Here is a 24,851-nt window from a genome sequence, read left to right on the forward strand (position 1 = left end):
AAAACAGACCACAAATTACACGGTCGAGTTCGAAAATTAAGTCTAGTGAAAATACTGATGGTGCAGCCCCTTTCCTCGTTGAGGGCGGGAGTACTGTCATACAACCACCGTGGTGATGCAAAGCACCAAAATCAATGACTTCGAATGGGTGATTCGATTAGAAGACTCAAATCCAAATCTAATCCAACGGCAACGGATGAACACTCGAAGAATACTGGACGAAGAATACAGCACCAAAGAGTGTAGGAGTACCTCGGCACTTAATAGTGCGTGAAGAGATTGTGGGGTCAGTTGTGACTCAAAATCTTGATGCGTCATTGGTGGGATGATTGACCTGCGCTTCAACAGGGTGTCGCGGATCCAACTGCGCGGTTAGTTGGCGGGGGGTCCTTGCGGGGTGCGGGGCAGCGGGCGCGGGCAGCCGGCGCGCGGTGGGCGCAGGGGCGGGAGGCCGGACGCGTGGTGGGCGCAGGGGCCTGCGCATGGCGAGCGCCTGTGTGGACGAGTGCCTGCGCGGGGCGAGCGCTTGTGCGGCTGGCGCCTAGGGCACAGGGTGGCCAGGACACAGGGTAGCGGCCAAGGAACACGGAGCAGGTGGCAGGGGCGCTGGGCGCGGGCGGCCGAGGGGCAAGGTGGTGGCCAAGGGCGCAGCGCGCGGCGGCAATCAGCAGCCGTGGTGATCGGCGGTGGCTGCGACCGGAACGGGATGGGGAAGATAGGGTGAACCTTCCAAGGCGAGAAAAAACTCAACTCTTGAAATAAACTCGCTAAGTGTTCTTTTGCAACATTGGCCTACATATAGGCCTTGGAGGAAAGAGAAAATAAGAATTAAAATAACCGTCAAGGACGAGGCGACGTGTCGACTCGTCACGTCACGAATGGTTCTGCAGTTGTCGTTGGCGACGTGTCATGACGCGGGATATGTCCTGTGTAAGTGGAGACGCGCCCGTCGTCGGTGCATTGATGTGGTCGTCATCATGGCAGTTCTTCAGTTGACGTTGATGACGGGTTAGCATGTGAGGCGTCTCGGATGACGGTGGCGGCGCGTCTGAAGATGGTGCGTTGACGTCGTCGCCAGCACTTAATATTTTTGTTCCATACCTGTTACCAATTTCCCTTATTTTTGGGTTTGTATTTGCCCATAATGAAGCTCATAATCACTAGATTAGGAGAAATTTCTCCTAAGCAAATCTGAATTCTGAAATGCTAAGCTCCATCAATCTTAATATTTTTGTTCCATACCTGTTACCAATTTTCCATAATTTTGGGTTTGTATTTGCCCATAATGAACTCATAATCCCTAAATTAGGAGAAATTTCTCTTAGCAAATCTGAATTCCGAGATGCTAAGCTCCATCAATCTTAATATTTTTGGTCCATAGCTGTTACCAATTTCCTTTATTTTTGGGTTTATATTTGCACATAATGAAGCTCATAATCACCAGATTAGGATAAATTTCTCCTAAGCAAATCTGAATTATGAAATGCTAAGCTCCATCAATCTTTATATTTTTGGTTTATACCTGTTACCAATTTTCCATAATTTTGGGTTTGTATTTGCCCATAATGAAGCTCATAATCAGTAGATTAGAAGAAAATTCTCCTAAGCAAATCCAAATTCTGAAATGCTAAGCTTCATCAATCTTAATATTCTTGTTCCATACCTTTTACCAATTTCCTTAATGTTTGGGTTTGTATAAATGCCCATAATGAAGCTCATAATCACTAGATTAGGAGAAATTTCTCTTAGCAAATCTGAATTCTGAAATGCTAAGCCCCATCAATCTTGGCATGATTGGTCCAAACCCATCAACAATTTCCCTTAATTTTGGGTTTATATTCGCCCAGCCCTTCCCTCCAACCAAACTAAAAAACTTCTTCCCAGCTTGCCACTGTTCATTCAATGGCGGGGCAGCCAGCGCAAATCGCCAATTCGGATGCGCTGGGCGATGGAAAGAGCTTCATCGGACGGCCGAGTGATCTTTCCGAGGAGGTTCATCGCCCATCCAAGCGGGCAAATTCCACAGACGATTTTTCTGACAGAGATTTCGACCGGCGCCGATCGAGAGACAGAGATCAATTGGAGAAGGACAGGCATTGGACTGCAGACGAGCGTGGAAGAGGCAAGGAGAGACACAGAGAGGGCGAGAGAGACCATGGCAGGAGCAGAGAGAAGGAGAGATCTCGGGAGGGTCAGAAAGATCAAGACAGGAACAGGGAGAAGGAGAGACACAGGAAGATTGGCAGAGATCAGAGTTGGAAGATGGAGATGGATTCGAACAAGGAGAGAGTCAGGGAGAGTGATAGAGACAAGGGCAGGAGCAGGGAGAGGGAGAGGAGCAAGGAGAGATATAGAGAGAGAGACAAGGAACGAGACAGGTACAGGCATTGGGACAAGAACAGAGATCAGGAGAGAGGAAGGGAGAAGATTAGAGAGAGAGATCGAGAGAGAGAACACAGAAGATCTGGGTATAGCAAGAACATCTATGAAAAGCGTCATGATGAGGAGCGTGATGGGCACAGGGAGAAGAGCAGAGAAAGGGAACGGAAAGAACAGGAGAAGGAATTAAAGGGAAGAGAACGAGATTGCAGGTAAAGATACCCTTTTTATGAGAAAATTGTATGGATTATCGTCCGCATAAAAGCTGGATATCTTGGAATCAACTAGTAAACTTTTCATTGATCACACGGAATTGAATCATGTTGATGGTTGGGGAATTTTGTTTGAAAAATGCTAGCGGATGTTTGGATCTCGTCTTACTAATGATTACTCTTTCATGTTATTTTTCATCAGTCATTAGACTAAGGCTGACCTTCTCTTCTTTCCCCGTTGGAAATGTAGTTGTAAATCAAGCTGTGTGAAAATTTGTATATTAACGGACGCTGAATATCATTTCCTTCCTACATATGGAACGCTGGGTACGACTTGAGTCTTCATGATCCAGATGTTTTAACCATTGTAATGAACCTTCAGATCTTTACGAGATAGAGTGAGATTCCCGCTGGTTGTAGCAATACATGGATACTGTATGCTAATTGATTAGTGGGAATCGTGATGGAGACCATAATGTAGGTCTCTGTCAAAGGAAGGATTTTAAGGGAAAGAGATAGAACCGTAAAACAATAGAACAATAGAATAGGAAGGTCATGGATGAACAGTGAAATACTCTTAATACGCTTGTACCTCTCTGGCAAGCATCTCCTGTGCCCAATAGTTTCCATTCACTGTATCTTTTGCTTCCTTCCTCTCCCCGTTAAACTGGCAAAATGCAATTTGTGGCTCACCTTGATCAATGCTCTGCCGCTATGGGTGCACACTGAGTAAGAGCTCATGGCATTGATATAAGATCTGGTATTTGTCCCACGGTCGCATATCATTTTAACTTTTTTGTCATTTTTTCTCTGAAAACGGCCAATTTATTGTTGAGATTGAAATAGATAACCCCGGAAAGCAGTACTTGGAAGCTGTATAAAAATAATCAGAACAAGGACGGTGAAAGGATGTGAACATGAGTATGATGATGTCACAAGTTCGGTGTGCCATCCCCAGGTGCCAACACCAGGGGTTGGCCTCCCATCTTATCCCTGACCTGCAGCCTACTGTTTGAGATGTAATTCACATTCTTTAAGGGTTTTATTTACTGAAAAATGACATTGATCCCCTCCTAGGGTTTGATGTATAAAATCAAAATTTATTCTTAATAAATTGCTTGATTTATTTAGTTGTGATAAATTACTGACTAATAATCACTGACCAGGCATAACTTACATATGAATCAGTTAAGGATACCATTGAGTAGGACATGCAGTTCCAAGAGACATTTTTAGCTCTGCAAAAACCATCTCTCTCATGCCGATACTTGAAATATTAATTTTATAATGAACATTGAATATTGCAACGGACGTTTCAGGCCACAGTATTGGGTCTCTATCACTGCATCGTGAGGATCCATTTCCTAATCTAGTCAAAAGCTCTATCCTTGGTAAAAATCTACCTTGGGGTATGAAAGAGAATTTGACCACAACTTGGGATGCCGCCCCCAAGCACATACATGAGTGACTACTCTGCAGCCTTCATCTCCCAAGATTATCGTCAGAACCAATGAAAATTGGAAAACCCTAATGTCTTCTTTATTGCCCTGATTTATAGTTCTCAGTAATTGTGATATTATTGGGATGTGAGGCCAATAATCACTTCCCTTCTCTTTCTGTTTATGTGATAAGGGAGACCTTTCCAGATAGCTCTTTTTTATTTGATGATTGACTATGGGAACTACATAGCATTGAGGCTCCCCTTCACTGAGCTCCAAGTTCCCAAGGTTTCTCTTAAGTGGCCCATCTGCTTGACATTCCCAAGAAATGCCAGAAGAGGACAATCACCACAAGCAACTTCTGGAAGGAATTGTGCTCCTTACATAGCTTTTAACTCTGCATTGAATTCTTCATACCATCCTCAGGCAGATGATCAAACTGTGGTTCTGAATCCTTCACTGATATTTGGGCTGAATATTTTTATGGTACTGAGTTTATGCAAGGTTTTGGTCCTATGCAGCAATTAAAACCTGACCCAGCCTTAGTACACGAACAGTGTAGGAACACAACTTGAGTCCACAAGCCTTGCTCTACTTGAAGTAGCTAAGTCCTGAATCCATAGAACTAGCTTCTTCAACCCTTGAGTCCACAAGGGGTTGTACTTGAATCCACAAGCACACAAGCACTCTCTAACAAAGAGAACACTCAAAAGGGGAGAAACAACAGTTTCAACAAGACAATAGATTTCCCTATTGCTCATTCAGGGGTACATGGGGTTCTTATATAGGCCACAAGAAGTGCAGGGTCGTCCATAATGACTGTACCCATGACAAGACAAGTCAAAACATTGAGAAAAACAAATCTGACAAGCTAAAACAGAGGATAAGCAGCCTGACAGGCCTGAGCAGAGATATCGTACAGATTCTGGGGCCTGTAGAAGCTGTCAGGAGATATTTGTGTGGCTCAAGAAGATCCTGATGGGACAAAACATAAGATATGCAGATCTGACAAGTTAGAGCAGAGATCCTGGCAGAAGAAGAATCTTGCAGAGGATTCTGTCAGAAGATCTTGTCAGAGGAAATCCTGTCAGAGATAATCCTGTCAAAAGATCTTGTCTGGGAAAATCCTGTCAGAAGATCTTGTTAGAGAAAATTCCTGTTAGAGGATTTTGAGGGGCTCTAGGTATATTTCTGCAGATACTGTCAATTCTAGAAGAATTTCCTTCTTGGCCCACAACTTGCTAATGGGCCTCAGAAAATGGGCTTCTTGGCTACATCAAAACCTCTTCTGCTGACTAGGACTTATAAGTAGTATGGTACATTATCCCTAATAAGTATTGAATGCCCAATCAACCCCCTGGGATGGGACATCCTAATTAAATGGCAAGACTTCCTATCTTTTAAAGCTAATTGGAAATAAAAAAGACCGTTCTGTTGTCAAACTTATTTTACACTCTTTTTGTCTTTTCCATTTATTTACAACTTTCACCCTGTAGGGTTTGTGTATAAATACTGAGGGGTTTACAGCCCAGAGTAAGCATTTCATTTCCTCTCTTCTCCTTTCTCCTTTAACTTTGCTGTGTCCTCTGGTTGTTGGTCCTCCACCCTGTGTCATGGGCTTCTACACATTCATCTTTAAGTCCCTGAGTTTTACCTTGGAGTCAAGGTGATTCTTCAGAGGGGGATGAATAACGTGTCCTCAGGTGGCCACTATCAACCTGGTGTAATGTACAGTAGAAAGAAAGAATGCTCTTTACATGGCATACCAGTTAATGGGGATGAATTGGATGGTAACATTCGTGAACAAGCCTGTGATTCTTGGGATATGTCATCATCATAATGTTAGCAATGGCAAAGGGTTGCCAGGTGGGATATCTTTGCAAATTACTTCTTGGCGATTGGGACATGTCATGAAACAGTTACTGCTTGGCAGAGAGGTCTCTCGTTGGCTGACTCTTCCTCATATTCTCTACCGTTAGATTTTCGTTGGTATTGTAATATTTCATTAACCTCAATAATTTTGTCAGAAGTGTGAGTGTGCAGGTTCTCCTCAGTATCATTTCTTATTTCAGATTCCTTTTATCTCCGTGATGGACTCTTCCTCATTTTTATACTCAGCAGTTCAGACAGAAAAATACAAATTATTGATATACTAAGGCTTTAATTTTGTTACTGATAGTACAGTTTGCCGTTTGAAAACTCCTCGATGTAGAGTGTTTGTTTCCATCTCTTAGTAGATGCTTTAGAACAACTCAGCAGTGGAAATTTCCCGTCGCACCCTTCTTTTCCTTTTCTTTACTTTCCTTTTTATCCTTTCTATTTTATCGTATCTTGATTTTTTTTTTTGAAATATTTATCATATCTTGATGGGCCCAATAATATTTGGGCCCACTTGTAACCCCATAAGTATGGGGATAACAAGGGAAGCTATTGAATTCTTTTATTCCCTAAACTGATATGATCCCATGTCGAGATCGAAGAAATCCACGCTGTAATTAAACCTTTGACTGAAAATTGATACTTACGATTGATCACCAAACATTGGTAACGTTCACAGATCATAAACCCTTGCCTTAGAAGCCCTAGCTGCTGCCAGGTTCATCGCCAGCTGGAGAGGAAGTTGGCCAAACCATCAACAACTTTAGGGATATGTGAGGAGTTCTGGAAGTTGACTGAAATTGCTTTATGTATCCCGCTCAAAGCATGTCCACATGTTTTGAAGCAATGGTAGCACATCAGGCTTCAGCATGATGTTTAAACTTGAGTTATCCCCATATTAGGCTTCAGCACATTTGGTTATCTTGTATCTTGTTAGGGAGGCATTTAATTGCATTTATTCTGTTGCAGACATGCTGGTGGGGAAGTCTTCCGCTTTTTCTCTGCCTTCATCCTCAGATGATTCTGAGGGAATCCCTTTTTTTTCCAAAAATATTATTTTTCCCTCTTCCTCTTCTTGCAAGATTTGCTGATATAATCCTTCTTGGAAAGTATCGATTTAGAATGAATTTCGATAGATGTATGACTTCAATATCAAGAAAATGCCGCGAGTTACCGGAATTAGCAGTACTCGAAAGATGAGTGACTATCCACGGACAGTGTAACTTCAGCCAGAGAGAGATAGAGATAGAGAGAAGAGTAGAGAGGATTGAGCGGAAGGGATAAGAGGTTTGGAGACGATGCTGATCGTTCTTGTCTGCCTCTGAGAAGGAGGATCTCCCGCTCAGCCCGATGGTGTCGCCAACAAACTTCAAGAAGTGCCCCGATGACTTATTGGTTCCTTATTTATAGGCCTGGATCTCCAACTATAAGGCCTTTACACGTTGTCTGACGTGGCATTGGTCAAACTTCTTCTTTTCTTCCTTTTCTCCATGTAGATCCAGAAGACCCGTATCAATACTCCCCTTCCCCAAGACTAAATTGTCCTCAATTTTGAAGTTGGGAAACTGTCTTTTCATTTTAGGGACGTCTTCCCAGGTTGCCTCACAGTGTGGTAGATTCTGCCATTTAATCAGCACTTGCACGCAGTTGCGATTGAACCTGTATGAAAGGATGGCTTTTGGGGCGAGCTGCCATTCTCAATCAGCAGAGAGATTAGTGGTTAGTGGTAAAACCTTGTGACTTTGATAAGTTCTACTCTCGGAAATACCAGAGAAAGAAGAAGAGGGTGCCTGGTCAATGCACCGTCGACCCAGCAATCTAACTTCAACCTCTTTCAGAGCGACCTATAAATAAGGGATCGACAGACAGGTACGGGGATATAACATTTCTTGTAAGTAGCTGCCGATTTCCACATCGGGAAGGCCAGAGAGGAGGAACGCGCTTCTGTCGCTTTGGAGGGAGGAGCTCTTCCAGGTCGGAGGAGTCGCCCGAGCATCGAGAAGGAGCTCCACCGAAGGATACGTCTCGATCGTCACCACTGAAATTGAGCGTGTGATCTGTTGCATTTCAATTCTCGGAACTCAAGCGTTAAACGACTTGTCATTTAGCATTGTTGGAATTTCGATACCGATAGGTTCGGACTTGAACTTATCAGACTTTCACCTAGGATCTTGCGGAGTTGTGACACATGGAAGACGGGATGTATCACTCATGTTGAGGGAAGATCTAATCTGTAAGCGGCAGGTCCATCTGTTGTATGATTTTTTACTGTCCAAAATATTTGGGAGAAAGTTTTTCAGAAGGATGTCTTGCCAAAGATTTCATTCTGTACGGTCTGAGTTCGCATAAACTAAATCTCCCACTTGCAGTTGATGTCTCAATGTGCTTCTCAATGGAAAATTTATAACTTGTTTTTTTATAATAGAGCCTCCTGGGAAAATTTTCAAATTGTATATTTTGGACAACTTCATTGATTATGTGGTTGCTGATGCATCTCTCCACTGCTACTTTACGATACCTATATATACCTTTTTATTGAACCAGATGTGTGAGATCTTGATCGATGATCTTTCTTCCATTTTGGATTGTGATTAATATCAAACCCCATGGACATTAGGTCATACATATTTTGAAGATTGTTCAAAAAATTTTTTTGAAGATTGCGATGAAAAATATTCTTTGGATGTAGTATGGAGTTGCTATCAATTGACTGGCTGGGCCTATTCAACCCTCTGTTTTTATGATCCGTTTCTATTTTTAATCACTTTAATCTTATTCGACTTTGTGATCATCACACTTGTTATGATTTTAACGAAACTAAGCATAATTGTAGTTATAACCTAGCAACGGATCCTGTAATTGAGTCAAGAGCTCATATCCACATTTAAATGTGTTCCTCACGCTCCTAAGCTGACGTAAAAACTATCTTACCATTCCATTCTGCAATTGTTTTGGATTACAGCTCCTCCATTTGGAGCAGGCGTCCCAGGAACACAGATTACAAACCTTCAGATCATTTGGCTAATCAAGATAAGGATCAAAGGACTATCTTTGCTTACCAGGTTACTTTTTGTAGTTTTCTTCATTATACTGCTGTTTTTCTTTCTCTTCTTTTGAGGACGCTGTTCATCTTTTTTTTCTGAGCAGATAAACTTGATGGCAAATGAAAGAGATGTATATGAATTTTTCTCAAGAGCTGGAAAGGTTGGTCGTTTGCAATTTATTGAAATTTTGCCTGTTTTATGTTTACTTTTAGACAAAGGGTATTAAAAGTCGTCCTGATAGTGGCTACTACTTCAATTATCGATCTGGTTGGTGGTTCTGATACGCAGGAGTATCTAATTTGATGTGGTTGCAACTGTAGGTGCGGGATGTCCATCTCATTAGTGAGCATAATAATTGGCGCCCGGGCAGAGTAGGGTATGGCTTTGGATTTTTAATTCATTCACAGATATTTCATTACATTTACATGTTAAATGATACAAACCCAGAAGTTTGTGTCGTGGAAAGGAAGTAGAGGTGTTGAGATGGGATTTAAAAGTGAAAGTGGGTGAAGATCCGGTGAGGCCGCCCAAGTAGGAGACAGAACCACGTAACCTTTTCAAATGATTCTTCCTGACTCACACCCAATGGAGGGCTACATAATATATAAAAGAACTATCTTTAAAGGAAATTACGAAAATGACTTTAGGGTGCTGAAATGGCCAAACCACCTGGTAGATGGAGAACATATCATTACATCTTGATAGAAGCTCTTAATCATCAATCAGCAGTTAGCTTCAAAGAATATGTGAGCAGAACACGTTAGGGCAGAAGTAGACTTTCAAATCGATTTGGGCAAAGATCCCTGTGATTAATGGAAAGAGAAAAAAGAAGAGAGAAGAATTTGGGGCAAGAAGGAATAATTTTTATTGCTGAACTGGGCCCCCTTTTATAGAAGAAAAACTTCACTTGTTAGAAAGGGAATATTCCTAAGGAATATTCCCTGTTTCCAACGGTCATATATTTTGAATATATGACTGTTTGAAACAGAGAGGTCCAGCTGCTTTTAAAGCAGCTGGACTCTCCAACGGCTGGGTTTCAGCCGTTGGAGAGTTGAGCCTGACTGTGGTCAGGCCCAACATATATTAGACCCTACTGGGCCTAATATATGGGCCGTACTGGGCCTACACTAATGGGCCCTTAATGGGCCCTTAGTGGGAAGTTAGGCGGCCCATGTTGGGCCTGAAGTAGTTATTTTTATTAATATCTCCTAGGGTTAGGCTATTACAGAGTACAAGGCCTCGGGCCCATTAGTTAGCTTAAACCCTACTAAGTATCCTCCATGACCTAACACCCCCCCGAAAGTTGGGTATAGATGTTGATCATGCCCAACTTGGACACCAACACCTGGAATTGTGGGCCTGGGATGCCCTTCGTGAAGATGTCCGCGGTTTGTTCCAACGTAGGAACATATTGCGGGACTATGTGTCCTTCGTCAATGTTCTGCTTGATGTAATGCCTGGCCACTCGTGTGTGTTTCGTGCGCTCATGTTGGACGGGGTTCTTCGCCATCGCAATGGCTGATTTGCTGTCTGACTGCAAAATCATACCTTTACCGTCATATAAGCGTAGGTCCTTCAGGATGCCTTGGAGCCACATGCCCTCGCAGACTCCCTTCTTCAAGGCTCGAAGCTCTGCTTCGGCACTTGAGAGGGAAACTTCCTTTTGCTTCTTGCTGCGCCATGTAACAAGGTTGCCAGCGAGGAAGCTACAGTACCCGGAGGTAGAGCGGCTGTCTTCAAAGGACCCTGCATAATCAGAGTCGGTGTATAAAGTAACACTAGGCTCACCTCCTGTCCGGAAGTACAGTCCCTGTCCAATAGTTCCCTTCAGGTAGGCTAAAATTCTGTCTGCTGCGCCTTGATGAGACTCCCGTGGATCGTTCATGAACTGACTCAGGGAGTTAACTGCAAACGCAATATCAGGTCTCGTATGATTGAGGTATAGGAGTTTACCAATGAGCCTCTGAAACGAGGTCCTGTCCACCGGAGCATCCTTCTCATGCTGTTGTGCCTTCAGTTTGACATTAATGTCGACTGGTGTGGCGGTTGGACGACAGTCCAGCTTACCGGTTTCTTTCAACAAATCTAGAATGTACTTGTGCTGAGACAGTACAATCCCAGTCCCTGAGTATGCCACTTCAATTCCTAAAAAATACGTTAGAAGTCCAAGCGATTTAATATCAAATGATGAAGACAGGTACCTTTCAAGGTTCTGAATTTCTTCGTCATCGTTCCCTGTTATGATTATGTCATCCACATAAACAATTAATATTGCTACCTTACCTTCCTTACCGTGCTTTATGAAAAGTGTATGGTCTCCTTCGCTCTGGAAGTATCCTGCTGTCAACATGGCCCGAGAGAACTTACGAACCATGCTCTGGGGACTGCTTAAGTCCGTATAGGGACTTTCTGAGGCGGCAGACGGCGCTGGGTTTGTCGCTTACCTGATATCCAGGAGGTTGTGCCATATATACCTCCTCTTCAAGTTCTCCATGTAGGAAAGCATTCTTCACGTCGTACTGGTGTAGTTTCCATTTGTAGATTGCTGCTAGTGCAATCAGGATTCTGACCGTGTTTAGTTTTGCGACCGGGGCAAACGTCTCATTGTAGTCAATCCCATATGATTGCGTATACCCTGGGCCACCAATCTGGCTTTGTGTCTTGCAATTGACCCATCTGAATGGTACTTAACCGTAAAGACCCATCTACAACCTACTACCTTTTTTCCCATAGGGAGAGGGCCTACTTCCCAGGTGCCGTTCTTCTTAAGTGCTTCCATCTCCTCGTCCATTGCCTCTCTCCATTCTAAGGATGTCAGAGCTTCTCTGACGTTCTTTGGGAGAGACATAGCTATCATAGCCTGCACAACCTGAGTGTATTCTGGGGAAAAACGACTGTAGGAGACATAGTTGCTTACCGGATAGATTTTGGTCTTCGTACACTTCCGGGTTCCTTTACTAACCGCAATCGGCCATCCATAGTTGCTTCGGTTTGGTTCTTCTGCTGGTATTTGTTCTTCACTTATGGCGTCGGCTATCGGGCGTGGTCCCTCATTTTCCGTCAAATCCGGCACAGTGCCCTCTTCAAGTTCCTCTGCACTATCCCTATGGGAAAAACAACTAAACTCCATACCTTCGGCATCTCCTTCCTCTGATTCCAAGTAGTCCCCGGATCTGTCTGTTGTCTCATAAAACATCCTGACCTCGTCGAATCTTACATCTGCAGAGATGTACACTTTCCTTGACTCCGGATGGTAGCACTTATACCCTTTCTGCATGGTAGAGTAGCCCAAAAATACGCACTTTACTGCCCGATGATCCAATTTACCTGCATTGTGGACATAAACATACACAACACAGCCAAATACTTTGGCCGGCAGGTTAGTCTTTAATGTTATGTTAGGAAATTCAGCGGATAATAGGTCGATTGGGGCCTTGAGTCCCAATGTCTTTGACGCTGTCCTATTTATGAGGTGTGTGGCTGTAGCTACTGCCTCAGTCCAGAGATGTTTAGGCAATTTCCTGAAATAGGAGTGCCCTGGCCGATGTCATAATATGGCCAATTTTCCTTTCAGCAAGTCCATTTTGCTGAGGAGTATTCACACATGAAGATTGATGAACAATTCCCTTCATTTCCATGTAGTTATTTACTTCTCCACAGAAGTATTCCTTGGCGTTGTCTGATCTCAAACATTTAATCCTTTTCCCAAACTGATTTTGAATCATTTCGCAAAATAACAGAATAATAGATGGTACTTCTGCCTTGGATTTCATTAGATATACCCATGTATACCTTGTGAAATCATCTACGAAGAGAACAAACCATTTCTGGTGGGATAAACCAGATATGGAGCAGGGGCCCCATACATCACTATGAACACACTCGAAGGCCGAGGAGGCTCTGTGGTTCGTACTGACGTATGGGGATCGTTTGAGTTTCGCGAATTGGCAACTCTCACAAATTAAATTTTCAAAAGGAATTCCTTTAAACATATGAGGATGCAACTGTTTTAAGATATGAAATGAGGGGTGTCCTAGTCTCCTATGAAGAAGGATGACCCGCTCCTCGTTCTGGGCAGTATAGACCATCGACTGCCCTTCTCCTTCCCGTGATTCATCTAGCATGAGAAGACCACCTCTCCGGTTAACAGATGAAATCTTCTGTCCGGTGTCCTTTACACATAAAAAACAGCAGTCAGAATCCAAGGAGAACCGCCACCCGGTATTCTCCACTAGCTGAATTAGAGACAAAAGATTTGCCTTTAATTCAGGAACGTGAAGAACACCCTGCAAGATTTTTCCTTTAATGAGGATTGTTCCTCTTCCTTCTACCCGTAGGACTCCACCATTGGCGGTAAAAACTTTAAGATTCCCCTTCTCAGACTCATAAGTCTGAAATAAGGACCTGTGGGGTGACATGTGATCTGTCGCCCCTGAATCCAACACCCATGATACTGAAATTGATTTAGTATTTGTAAAAGTGGTAAATGCGAAACACTTACCAGACTGCACGAGGGATGTTGAGCTCATCTTCTGCAGGATTTTGCTTATTTCCGCTTGAATAAGCTTCTGAATGTCGCTCCCTGATTCCTCCTTCTCGGTGGAGGGTGGTTGGTCGCCTTCGCTGGCCACGTAGGCCTTCTTCTGCTGACCTGGGTTCCAGGTCCCTTTCTTGATCTGCTCCTCCTTCCACGCCAGCCTTCGGCAGTCCCGCTTGATGTGCCCTGGCTTTCTGCAGTACCCACAGATCAGTTCTGAGGTGTTACCTTCCTTTGGAGGGGCTTTGGCTTGCTGAGAAGATGGTGCCACAGGCTGTGGTGGTGCCCCAGGTTGAGACTCCTTTTTCGCTAAGTGAGCAGCAACGGTAGGTTTGGAGGTTTCCCCTCCCTTGCTACCCAATTTCTTCCTGCTTTCTGCTCCTTGGAGCTCTGAAATTGCCTCTCTGCTAGCGTGGGAAATCTTTCCGGTGTAGCAGCTGACTGGAGGGTCTCCTACTCGGAATTGAGGCCCATCAGAAACTGCAGAGTTCTGAATTTTACTTCACGGAGGTATGAGGGGGAATTTTTATCACCTGTGGGCCACAGGAGATCTAATTCCCGCCAAATCGCCTTCAGCCTGGCCGAATAGGTGGAGATCGTCAGATTTCCCTGCTTTAGCGTCCGCTCTTGCTCGCGGAGATCATAGACCCGAAAATCGCTGTGCATTTCTGCACATGACTTGTTGACTTCTAACCAGAGGTCCTTGACGCCGTCGATCAGAAGGTAGTCATTCTTCTGTTCGTCTTCCATATTCTTCAACATCCAATTCATAATGAGAGCCTCTTCCGACTCCCATACTTCCCAACCGGCTTCGTCTTCTGACGGAGCTTCTTCAGTCAGGTGTCTCCCAAGGTAGGCTGCCTTGAGAGCCCTCTGTACCATAGTGATCCATTTTTGGCCATTTAGGCCATTGTACTTCATGTCCAGGTCGGGTAGGACAGGCCTTCCCTGGACTGGTGTGGTGAACTGCATGGCGGCAGGGGCTGCTGGGGCAGCAGCTTGGGAAGCCAGCTCCTCAGCCTCCTTTTATGCTTTGGCTGTGGCTCTGGTTCTTCTGGTGGGCTTCAAACAGTGCTTCAGAAATGCCTCGAACAGGGCTTCAAACAGTGCTTCAGGAATGCTTCGAACAGAGCTCTAATGGAGACTTCAATCAGGGCTTCATAGGGCTTCAATCAGGGCTGCACTAGGTTCAGATCAAACCTTGCTCTGATACCATGTGATTAATGGAAAGAGAAAAAAGAAGAGAGAAGAATTTGGGGCAAGAAGGAATAATTTTTATTGCTGAACTGGGCCCCCTTTTATAGAAGAAAAACTTCACTTGTTAGAAAGGGAATATTCCTAAGGAATATTCCCTGTTTCCAACGGTCATATATTTTGAATATATGACTGTTTGAAACAGAGAGGTCCAGCTGCTTTTAAAGCAGCTGGACTCTCCAACGGCTGGGTTTCAGCCGTTGGAGAGTTGAGCCTGACTGTGGTCAGGCCCAACATATATTAGACCCTACTGGGCCTAATATATGGGCCGTACTGGGCCTACACTAATGGGCCCTTAATGGGCCCTTAGTGGGAAGTTAGGCGGCCCATGTTGGGCCTGAAGTAGTTATTTTTATTAATATCTCCTAGGGTTAGGCTATTACAGAGTACAAGGCCTCGGGCCCATTAGTTAGCTTAAACCCTACTAAGTATCCTCCATGACCTAACAATCCCTTATTTAGGTTCAGTTCCTAAGATCAGAGTTTAAGTTATTACAACGTTAAAAAATACTAACAGTTACATGGGATATAAATGAAATAGTATATTTTCCTCAAAAAAGATATGTTGTCCTAAGAGTTTAAGCTGAGCTTCTAGTTCTAACACTCCCCCCAAAAATTGGGAATGAAAGTTGTCCATTCCTAGCTTGAAGACGAGCCTCTTTGGTGAAGGACTGTTCACTCCCTTTGTAAGTAGGTCTGCACATTGTTCTTTAGATTTGACACAAGAGGTGCAGTTGACGTCTCCCTCCAGTTTCTCCATGATTAAGTGTCCGTCCACTTTTAAATACTTTGTTCTGGCATGTTGAACTGGATTCTCAGTAAACACTATAATAAACTTGTTGTCATAGATCAGCATTATTGGCTTGGTATGAGGTATCCTGAGTTCTTCTAGCGGATGTTTGATCCACAATAACTCGCAAATTTCAAGGGCTAATGCTTGAAGCTGTGTGTCAGCACTGGATCATGACACCAGTGTCTGTGTCTTTTTTTCCCAGGAGATTAGATTGACCCCAAGAATGTCACAGTAACCATAAGTGGAACTTCTGCCATTAATTTTCCTACATAATCTGCATCAGTGTAAATTTTTCCAGTGCTATCTGTGGGTCTAAAAACCTTCCCAAGTCCTGTCATACTCTTCAGACATCTGAGTACACAACACACATTATATTCATGTACTTGCCTGAGATCCTGCATGAATTAGCCTACAACATAGGATATATCCGGCCTAGTGTGAGTTAGGTATATCAATTAACCTGCGAATCTTCAATATCTCCATTTATCAACCGGGGTACTTTCTTGCCCAAGACCTAGTTCTAGTCTGGATCAACTGATGTTGGTGCTGGTTTCATCCCAACTAACCTATCTCCTTTAATGAGTCTCAAGTATACTTCAACAGGGAGAGATGTATTGATTGAGGTGAGTATGCTACTTTTATTCCTCATAAATATTTTACTCTACCCAACTTTTAATTTCGAAATTTCCTCCTGATCTTCCCCTGCCAAAATCATGTTGTACACATACATCAGTAATATTGTTATGACCGGAGAAGTATTTTTATTAATGCAGTACGATCCCCATTACTTCGTTTATAATTCATGGATTTTATAGCTTTGGGCAATTCTTTGAACCGGGCCCTTGGAAACTGTATAAGCCCATATGAACCCTTGTTTAATTTGGATACCAAGTATCAGTTATTTTTGTTCTTGCATCCCAGGGGAATATGCATTTATATATTTATTTCTCCAAATGCCCATGTGGAAAAGCATTTCTGACTTCCAACCGGTGGACCAAATGGAGACAGAGAGACATATAAAGGGACAAATAACCAAGTCTCATTCTTATTCAATGCTTGAATTCAGTATTCATGGCTGTCTTCCAATTGAGATCCTGTAAAGCCTCCATATATTTGTAGGAATATTAACAAATCCTGCTTTTCATATAAATGCCTGATACTGGACAGTTGAGTAACTAGGAGTGACATATTTCTGAAGTCGATGGAGAGACTTCCCAAAAATTGGGTAAGTTGAGAGTACTGAGTGGGCTATTTTAATTTCGTCTTCTTCAGATATACCATTCCAGATTGTGCCTTTGTAGCAGAAGTCCTTGGTGAGTCTAGGGTGGACTTGACTATCCCCTCCCCAATGGGAGATCTTTCTGATGACCTTTCCATCATAGAAGAGCATTGCTCTCCTTTAATGAGGGTGAATCAGAGGGTTTTTATGCATTTATACAATCTGGGCTGTCAGATATTAGTATAATCTAGCCCCCTGGACTAGATTTCCCTTCCACTGCATTTTCCCTCAGTACAGAATCCCAGTTACCATTGTTCCTGGTGACACCGAGTACCCCTGCACAGCTATTTTCTATAGATCCATTGTACTCCACAACAAAAAGTGACTTATTTGGTAATGAAGTATTTCTTTTCTATGGGATCATAACATCGATAGCATTTCTGTGTCATCGAGTAGCCAAGAAAAATACACTTCAGGGTAGGAATTTCTCTAAGGTGGAGATGAACACAAATCCTACACATCCAAAGACCCTAAGTGGTTTATCTGATTTCAACCGTAATCATGAGATAATGTTTTTCCATTACATCGATAGGACTTTCCCCCTTTAGAACCTTTGGCCACTGGTTAATCAAATGAATACCAATTAACACAGATTCTATTATGATCCTCCCTAATATCGAAACTAGAATTCAAGAAAAAGGAAGAGAGAGAGAGAGAGAGAGAGAGAGAGAGAGAGAGAGAGATAGAGAAGAAGAAGAAGAAGAAGAAGAAAAGAGAAATAGGTGAAGGTCCCTGGAATCCGCCTAACATGTTCATATTTTTCTCAATCATTTTCCTTCCCATTGTATGGGTGCATCAGGGGTATTGAGTTAACCCCCAGTTATTCCAGTTGGCAGTGATTTCTCACCATAGTTTAAGTCAACTATTGAGCCGTCTTTGACCACAATGATACAGAACTTATTCAGGACTGTATCAGAGTCACCCCAGAGGAAAACAGGAACACTACTTTGAAGCATTAATAGGCTAGTAACTTCAAGTAGATTTTTCTGTTTTTCCTCTCTGCCCTCCCATTTTGGTGGGAAGTGTTGACACAGGACTTCTCATGAATCACCCTTTGGTCCACATAAAACCTTTTAATGGTCTTATTTATGTAATCTTGGGTATTATCAGATCTTAAGTGTTTTCTCCCTTTGTTAAAATGTAATTTAATCATCTTAAAGAAGTTCATTATAATCTATGATGAATTTTACTTGAGGCGGTAAGGTAATATGTGTGTCCTACTGATAAGGGTCACAGATCACCTTTTTTGTCATTAGTTGGGAAAGCGATTTGGTAACTTGAGTATAAGACTTACCAGAAGGAGCTTTGGAAGGGGCGGCAATGGAAGCTGCAGTCAGGAGCTGTCGCAGGTGTCCTATTTCCTAATGCAGCTTCTCCACGTACTCAGCTGATTCCGCTGATTCCGCTGATGATTGTCCCGATACTGATGGTTCTGCAGAGCTTCTCTGTAAGGATGGAGTCTCACCAGCTTAAGATCACTGGGGAAGCCTTGTGCCTGAATAAACTTCGAGACTGACCCGTTGTCAGTCTGGCTGATGAAAGCCTTTTTTTGGCCAGGTTGAGGTTCGCCATGAAGCTCACAACATGTTTCCCGAATATTGGTGAGTTTCTGGCAATAGAATCATCAAAGCTTGGCTTTGGGGTCTTCCACTTGGTTGACAATGCCCTGAATGATATTCCGACCTCTGGACAGATTTGGTGTTCAAGAAGAGGTCTGTGCCAGTGATGGTGGTTTATGACTTCATATCACCCTGAAAACAATGGACGTGGAGCTGAAAGCAGTGGTCGCCACAGTGAGGCCAGGACCACCCAGAGATTTCAGATGGCTTTAACCAAATAGTGGGATAACTCTCTTGACAGCTTCAGCAGTGGTGGGATAATTGTTTTTATTCAGCAGCATTATCTTCAAGGCATCAAATTGTGAAACGGAGCCCTGTAATTAACTTGTGAATTCAACCTTCTAATACATGAGCATGTTCCACAGAATCAGGATTCTCTGCAGGCCGACAATAATCCAATTAATTCCTAATAGATTCCGAATCAGAGGCATATTTAAGCACCCTGATATCATATCACCCTGTGTTAAACTGATAGATTTCATCACAAGAAATGTTATATGAGATTTTTCATTACGTTTGAATTGCATTTGATGTGCTTGATCCCATTTAACCTTAATAGACAGTAGTGTCAAGAGAAGGTGTACTATAGTGAGATCAATATTTCTATCTTCCAGCCATCAATAAGGACTTCAGATTCCAACTAGATCACACTTTAGAGGAGGCATAATTAGAGGCACCTTAGTGACGTGTGTGAGCTTACGCCATCCAAGGAGGATCATCTTCACACAGTTGGCCATTCCAGATGGTTTGGTCCTCTAGCTTTGTATAGCTCAGTGAGGTGTCTGAGCTTGTGCCATCCAAGCTGGAGCATCTTTACATAATAGGTCATTCCAGAAGGTTTGGGCCCTTAAAGCAAATAACTCACATATTTTGGGACGTTCAAATACATTCTTAGCAGAATCATGATGGAAGTTCTGATGACCAGATCAGCAGCCAGCTTCAAAGAATGTGGGAGCAGAACACTTTAGGGCAGGAGGGTGAGAGAGATCAAGCAATGTATGCATAACGGGCTTTCGTGTATTCGGCCAAACATCTTATCTATAGCATATATCAGGTTCGGATCCTAAGATCCAAATTTATATTATTACAGGGGTCAAATAAACTAAACTTCACATGTGATATAAAACCAAATAGTAAAACGAAAAGGCTTAAACCGAAAGAAGGATGTGAAAGAATGAAAATGCCTTTAGTGAGCCGTATCATTATATCTCAACTACAGTTTTTTGTCTCTCCAGATACGTTGAGTTTGCCAATGTTATGTCAATTCCCATTGCAATAGCTCTCAGTGGCGAGTTTCTTGCTGGGGAACCTGTCTTGGTCAAAACTTTAGAAGCTGAGAAGAATGATGTTCAGTCAACCACAACCACAACCAGCGGAATGATGGGACCATTTTCTGAAGGATCAAAGACACTTTACGTGGACAATCTCCATCCTGGTATCACAGAAGAGCAAATCCGTCAGGTTCAACAAATAATTTCCCAATATTGGATAAAACGCAACTAAACATTCTTCTATATTCCGTGTAAATCATTATTTTCGACTGTTTTTCTTTTTTGAGAAAATTTTTATTTTCGGGTGTTTAGCCATTGTGGGAGACATTTAGTTTGGTGTTGATCATGCAGGTGTTTGAATCTTTTGGTACTGTGGAGCTGGTACAGATGCCTCGAGAGCCAGACAGTATGCAGTGCAAGGGCTTTGGATTTGTTCAGGTAAGTTTCCAATTTGGATTGGTTGACGATGATGTATATCTATATCTTGTCATCCACTCATCAGTGACACTGAAACCGTACTCTGAAAAATCTTCCCTCATTTGCTGGATGAATAAGGAATTAGTCACCATCAATGTCATCTGGAATTTCGTCGTTGTCACTCATCCTTCTCTAGAATAAATGATTATGATGAATTCTTCATCGACAGATGGATGACCATAATAATTATAACTGTGATTTGACATCATCATCGTCCCTGTCCCTTTGATGATTAACCCAATTTCCAATGGACAATATAGTTCACGTTATCTTCTAAGGACAACCGGTTCTGCTTCTTCTGGCAGTTTACCAATCTGGAAGATGCGAGATCAGCTCTGCACTTGAATGGACAGTTGGAGATTGCCGGAAGAGTCATCAAGGTTTGCGGAAATAGAGACATATTAGTTTATGGATTATACAGCATACCCAAGCACTGTAATTCAAAATTATAACCCAAGCGTGCTAGCACATCTCCCCTTTTTTCAGGTGTCCTCTGCATCTGATGACCAAGTGGGAACGCAAGAATCTGTTAAAAAAGATGTAGATTTGGACAACGATGACAGTGGTTTGGTGAGTGCCACTTATTTGTCAAATTATCACTCAATGTTCTACCTTTAATTTCTTAAAATTATTTTTAAAATCCTGTGCTCAAAATAAGTTAAGACTTAGTGGGATAACCGTCGCCTTTTTCTTGCCCCAGGCCCTCAACAGCCAAGCCAGGGCTCTCCTCATGCAGAAACTGGCTCGTAGCATCGCCTCCAGGTATAGAACATTATTTGCCTTTATTCTGGAGATATCTTTTTCTTTCTTAATTGTAATGATGGTATGGGCACTAAAGACAGAGATCAGATCTTTTCTTTATTGTAATGATGGTATGGGTGCTAAAGACAGAGATCAGATCTTTTCAACCTTGGGACTTATATATTATTATTACTTATCTGTTATGGTTGGCTTCTGTCCCCCTCACACTTATTCTCTCCTTTCATATCATTGTGTTGCTGTATCAGTGACTAATGATTCCTCTCCTGTAAACAGTACTTCTGGAACTCTTCCTCTGAATTTGCTGCCAGCATCACAGCTTGATACAATTGGCGTCCCGAGCGAGTGTCTGCTTATGAAGAACATGTTTGATCCGGGTAGCAAGGTCTGTATTCATCTTCCTTCAATTCATAATTCTGTGTTGTCATCGTCATCATTGTCTTCATCACGATCATGGACATCATCGTTGTTGTCGTTGTCATCTCTGTCCCTGAGATCATCCCTCTTTAAGTGTAGACAGCACCTGATTTTGACTTGGACGTCAAGGAGAACGTTGAGGATGAGTGCTCTAAATTTGGCCTGGTGAAGCATATTTTTGTGGACCCGTGAGTTCCCTTCGTGATCTATTTACAGATAGATGGGATTTCTGTTTGATTTTCCTTTGATTTCACAAGAGACTTGTTTCTGGCTTGTGGGTCAACTTTTGGCAGGAACAGCTGTGGATATGTGTATGTACGGTACGATTGTACAGCCTCCGCGACCAGCGCCCAGCATGCCCTCCATGGTAGATGGTTCTCAGGGAGGATGATCACTGTGACCTTCATGGTTTGGCTCTCTCCCATCTTTATATCTCATCTTTATCTCTCTTTTCTAATGGATGCACCTTGATGTCCATGCAGCCTCCCCAGGCATACAGCATCAAATTCCCAGGATTTTAGCCATCTCAGGGGCGATTTGAAAATTGAATCTGTACATATCTCTCTGTTAGGGTTTTCAATCGACCCAGCTTACCCACCCAATTCAAGGGAAAGGAGTTTAGTAAAGCAACTGGCTGAAGAGCTTGTTCGAAGATTAGATCAACTGGGAAACCAGCCGAGTTGGCTGATCTAGTTTCCCCAGCCGATCCAGCAACTCATTATTCATGCAGTTCACTTTTTTGTCATTAATCCCATCAGCCACTAAATAAAAATGTGTACTACATTGCAAGGATTGAATCAGCCAAAGTCTACTCTCCCTTTCCCTCTCTTAAGAATCGCCTTCCATTCATTCAGCCAAATTAAATTAATTGAACAAAATTGTTCTTAATGGAAATAAATTGAAAAAAAATGAAATTTAGAACAACTTTTGATGGAATTCATCAAGAACCTCAGCTCCCCAACTGACAATTGCCACCACTCTAGCCTGGGGATGTCCTGTATTTGTTGTAATCGTCCCTCGTCAGGAAGGAAGTGCTCATCTTTGTCCAGTCTGCAGGTTTCGGCATGACAATCGCGATGTATCCTTCGCGCTCCGACTGAGAGTTTCAGAGATGGTCAACATATGGGGACCAACTGAGGTTGAATCATGGTTATATGGTCAAATATAACAAGGAAATTATTAAACTTAAGAGGCCAGAAAGGAGAAAATGAAAGTAATTTTTTTAGCACAAGGATATTGTGAACTCCAATCACTCCATATCCCCATCAATAAGATGTAAATGGAGAAATCGTCGAAGAAAATGTCATGGGGAAGTCTCTGTCAAAACCTTGGCCCTCTCTCTAATAGCTCTATCTCTAAGTAAATGTATTTAGTTAATCCAAATAACAACACGTTCCTTTTTCTGGGATATCATTTGTTTCCTTAGTTTCATCAAAGTATCAGAATTCTATATCATTCAGTTCATATTCTTTGTTCCATCTTGTCTGAATACAGTCCAGTATATTTCAGCACTGCGTTCATAGAGAAGAAGTCCTCGTTCAAGTCCTCGTTCAATATATTTCAGCACTGTTTGAAGGGCCAATTAATTTCAGTCTTACTTTTACTGAAACCAGTCATGAAAGCAATCAAACTAATTATAATAACTAGTTTAAGGGAGGACATCTACCGCAGAACAAGGTTAAAGGTAGATATTAGCCTGATAGATAGATAGATAGATAGATAAACGTGGATATCTATCTAATAATAAGCTTTATGATGAGTAACATTTTATGCCAATCCAAAAACTGACGCAGTTCTGGATGAGCCATAATGTTCTGGGGCTACCTCTTCACATTCCCAAACATTGAGCTTGAGTGAACATTGTCGGGAGAAAACAATGAAAAGTGAAAAAGACGAAGAGTCTCACTAAATTGACGAACGAAATCGTAGCCAAACTAGTTTTGAATTTCATTCAATCAAGAAAAGTGAGATCACTTACAGAAGAATTAAGCAACTCCGGATGTTCAACGAGGCCCTCATTGACCTCCAAGAGGGATCCCTTAACGCAGCACCTGCAGCAGAAAGTCAGAAGCCAAAAATCAAACAACTCTCTTAAACTTATCGCTGGTAGAATTCACACTTGGATATCGCACCTCACTATGTAAGAATCTGCGCTGGTGTTGACTTTACACAACGCAGAATTCGGTTCCAGATGCAGCGCGTTCTTCATGGAAAAAAATGAAGGCGAGATTGAAAAAAGAACAGTTATTTCGATCCCAGATGTGTTCAATTCGATACCCTTTTGCGCTTCCCTGTGACTTTCATCCCGCTCCGATCAGACTTACCAACATTGAAGTCAACCGCAGTCACCCCACCATCATCAGCCAAGGAAACATGACTCGAAGCCAGGCCAACCACACATAATCTGATGAAAAAAACCCCAAAAATCAAACCCAAAATACCCAATCGCGGGTCGAAAACGAAGATGCCAGTCTTTACCCGTTGGCGTGGCGATGGATGAAATAATCGTGCCCGGGCTTCATGAAATCTTCTCACCGAGAGAAGAAATTGCAGTGAATAACAAGCAAAATATGGTATTTTGGATATGAATGGTAGGGTTTAAGATTAACCTACGGAAAAGTAGGTGACGAAGTTGGCCTCGACTGCGGAAGGAGCGTAGATGGGCAGATCATTCGGGTCGGGTTTGATGAGACGAAGAAGCTCCACGTCTCCATTTTCGGTGCCTTCTGCCGCTGGTGGCTGCACCTCTCCTTCCTTCTCTCCCTCCACAATCTGTGCCATGCCTTCGCTAACTCTTCTTGCTATTACTCCCCTCGGTATTTTATACCAATAAGAGGTCTCCGAGTGTGATATTCATATAGTTTTGTCTTTACGTTCATTTATATATGCATAATTCCACCTTGGCTATTACTAATTGTTATTCTCTGTCAGAGATAGGGAACGGCAGCCGTCATCCGTCACGTCACACATCACGGTGACGGCAAGGTGACGGATGACATGACGATGACGGTGATGAAATTAGGGGCCGTGACGGTGACAGTGACGGATGACATGACGATGACGGTGATGAAATTAGGGGCCGTGACAGTGACAGTGATGGATGACATGACGATGACGGTGATGAAATTAGGGGCCGTGACAGTGACAGTGATGGATGACATGACGATGACGGTGATGAAATTAGGGGCCGTGACGGTGACAGTGACGGATGACATGACAATGACGGTGATGAAATTAGGGGCCATGACGGTGACAGTGACGGATGATGAACTGGACGTGATGGTGATGCAATAGTGACGGGGGCCTTAGACGAGTGACATGACAAGATGGCCATCAAGGATGATGGCCGTGACGGATTTTTAAAAATGACCAAAAAAGGTAAAAAATTGTTAGATTTAAGCTTTTCGACGGCCGAGATTTCACCATGTGGTGTCGCTAACTCGATTTCTTGGCATTTTGCAGAAAAGTCCCTGCATAAATTAACGCGCGCAAAA

At 42.8% G+C, this 24,851-nt stretch overlaps 2 protein-coding genes across 5 annotated transcripts; one reads left to right on the plus strand and one right to left on the minus strand.

Annotated features, from left to right (window-relative positions):
* Nucleotides 1-1,879: 1,879 nt before the first annotated feature.
* LOC144714863 (uncharacterized) lies at nucleotides 1,880-22,168 on the plus strand. Of its 2 annotated transcripts, XM_078589656.1 has the most exons (13): nucleotides 1,880-2,591; nucleotides 8,871-8,970; nucleotides 9,056-9,112; nucleotides 9,273-9,328; nucleotides 19,669-19,894; nucleotides 20,056-20,142; nucleotides 20,487-20,561; nucleotides 20,668-20,751; nucleotides 20,882-20,943; nucleotides 21,217-21,325; nucleotides 21,457-21,545; nucleotides 21,651-21,765; nucleotides 21,840-22,168. In XM_078589656.1, the coding sequence occupies exons 1-13, from the start codon at nucleotides 1,903-1,905 to the stop codon at nucleotides 21,876-21,878; spliced, it is 1,788 nt and encodes a 595-aa protein (XP_078445782.1). In that variant the 5' UTR covers nucleotides 1,880-1,902; the 3' UTR covers nucleotides 21,879-22,168. The 2 variants fall into 2 exon arrangements, with proteins under 2 accessions (XP_078445782.1, XP_078445784.1); XM_078589658.1 differs by lacking the exon at nucleotides 21,840-22,168 and having other exon boundaries at nucleotides 21,452-21,545.
* LOC144714864 (Single hybrid motif superfamily protein) lies at nucleotides 19,601-24,175 on the minus strand. 3 transcript variants are annotated; one of them, XM_078589660.1, is made up of 7 exons: nucleotides 23,967-24,172; nucleotides 23,836-23,884; nucleotides 23,635-23,761; nucleotides 23,490-23,560; nucleotides 23,336-23,408; nucleotides 22,306-22,453; nucleotides 19,601-19,865 (listed from the first exon to the last, which is right to left on the minus strand). In XM_078589660.1, exons 1-6 carry the CDS (start codon nucleotides 24,136-24,138, stop codon nucleotides 22,337-22,339), a joined length of 609 nt encoding a protein of 202 aa, XP_078445786.1. In that variant the 5' UTR covers nucleotides 24,139-24,172; the 3' UTR covers nucleotides 19,601-19,865; nucleotides 22,306-22,336. The 3 variants fall into 3 exon arrangements, with proteins under 3 accessions (XP_078445786.1, XP_078445785.1, XP_078445787.1); XM_078589659.1 differs by lacking the exon at nucleotides 19,601-19,865 and having other exon boundaries at nucleotides 22,203-22,453; XM_078589661.1 differs by lacking the exon at nucleotides 19,601-19,865 and having other exon boundaries at nucleotides 22,352-22,490; nucleotides 23,967-24,175.
* Between the last annotated feature and the right edge of the window lie 676 nt (nucleotides 24,176-24,851).

The sequence above is a fragment of the Wolffia australiana genome, chromosome 18 (genome assembly GCF_029677425.1).
Source record: "Wolffia australiana isolate 7733 chromosome 18, ASM2967742v1".
Taxonomy (NCBI): Eukaryota; Viridiplantae; Streptophyta; class Magnoliopsida; order Alismatales; family Araceae; genus Wolffia; species Wolffia australiana.

Coding starts and splice junctions, on each gene's coding strand:
- LOC144714863 (XM_078589656.1), top strand. CDS start 1,903: ATGGCGGGGCAGCCAGCGCAAATCGCCAATTCGGATGCGCTGGGCGAT. Junction 9,113..9,272: donor TTTTCTCAAGAGCTGGAAAG/GTTGGTCGTTTG, acceptor TTGCAACTGTAG/GTGCGGGATGTCCATCTCAT. Junction 20,752..20,881: donor ACAACGATGACAGTGGTTTG/GTGAGTGCCACT, acceptor TTCTTGCCCCAG/GCCCTCAACAGCCAAGCCAG.
- LOC144714864 (XM_078589660.1), bottom strand. CDS start 24,138: ATGGCACAGATTGTGGAGGGAGAGAAGGAAGGAGAGGTGCAGCCACCA. Junction 23,885..23,966: donor CGTCACCTACTTTTCCGTAG/GTTAATCTTAAA, acceptor CTCGGTGAGAAG/ATTTCATGAAGCCCGGGCAC. Junction 23,409..23,489: donor GCAGATTCTTACATAGTGAG/GTGCGATATCCA, acceptor TTTCTGCTGCAG/GTGCTGCGTTAAGGGATCCC.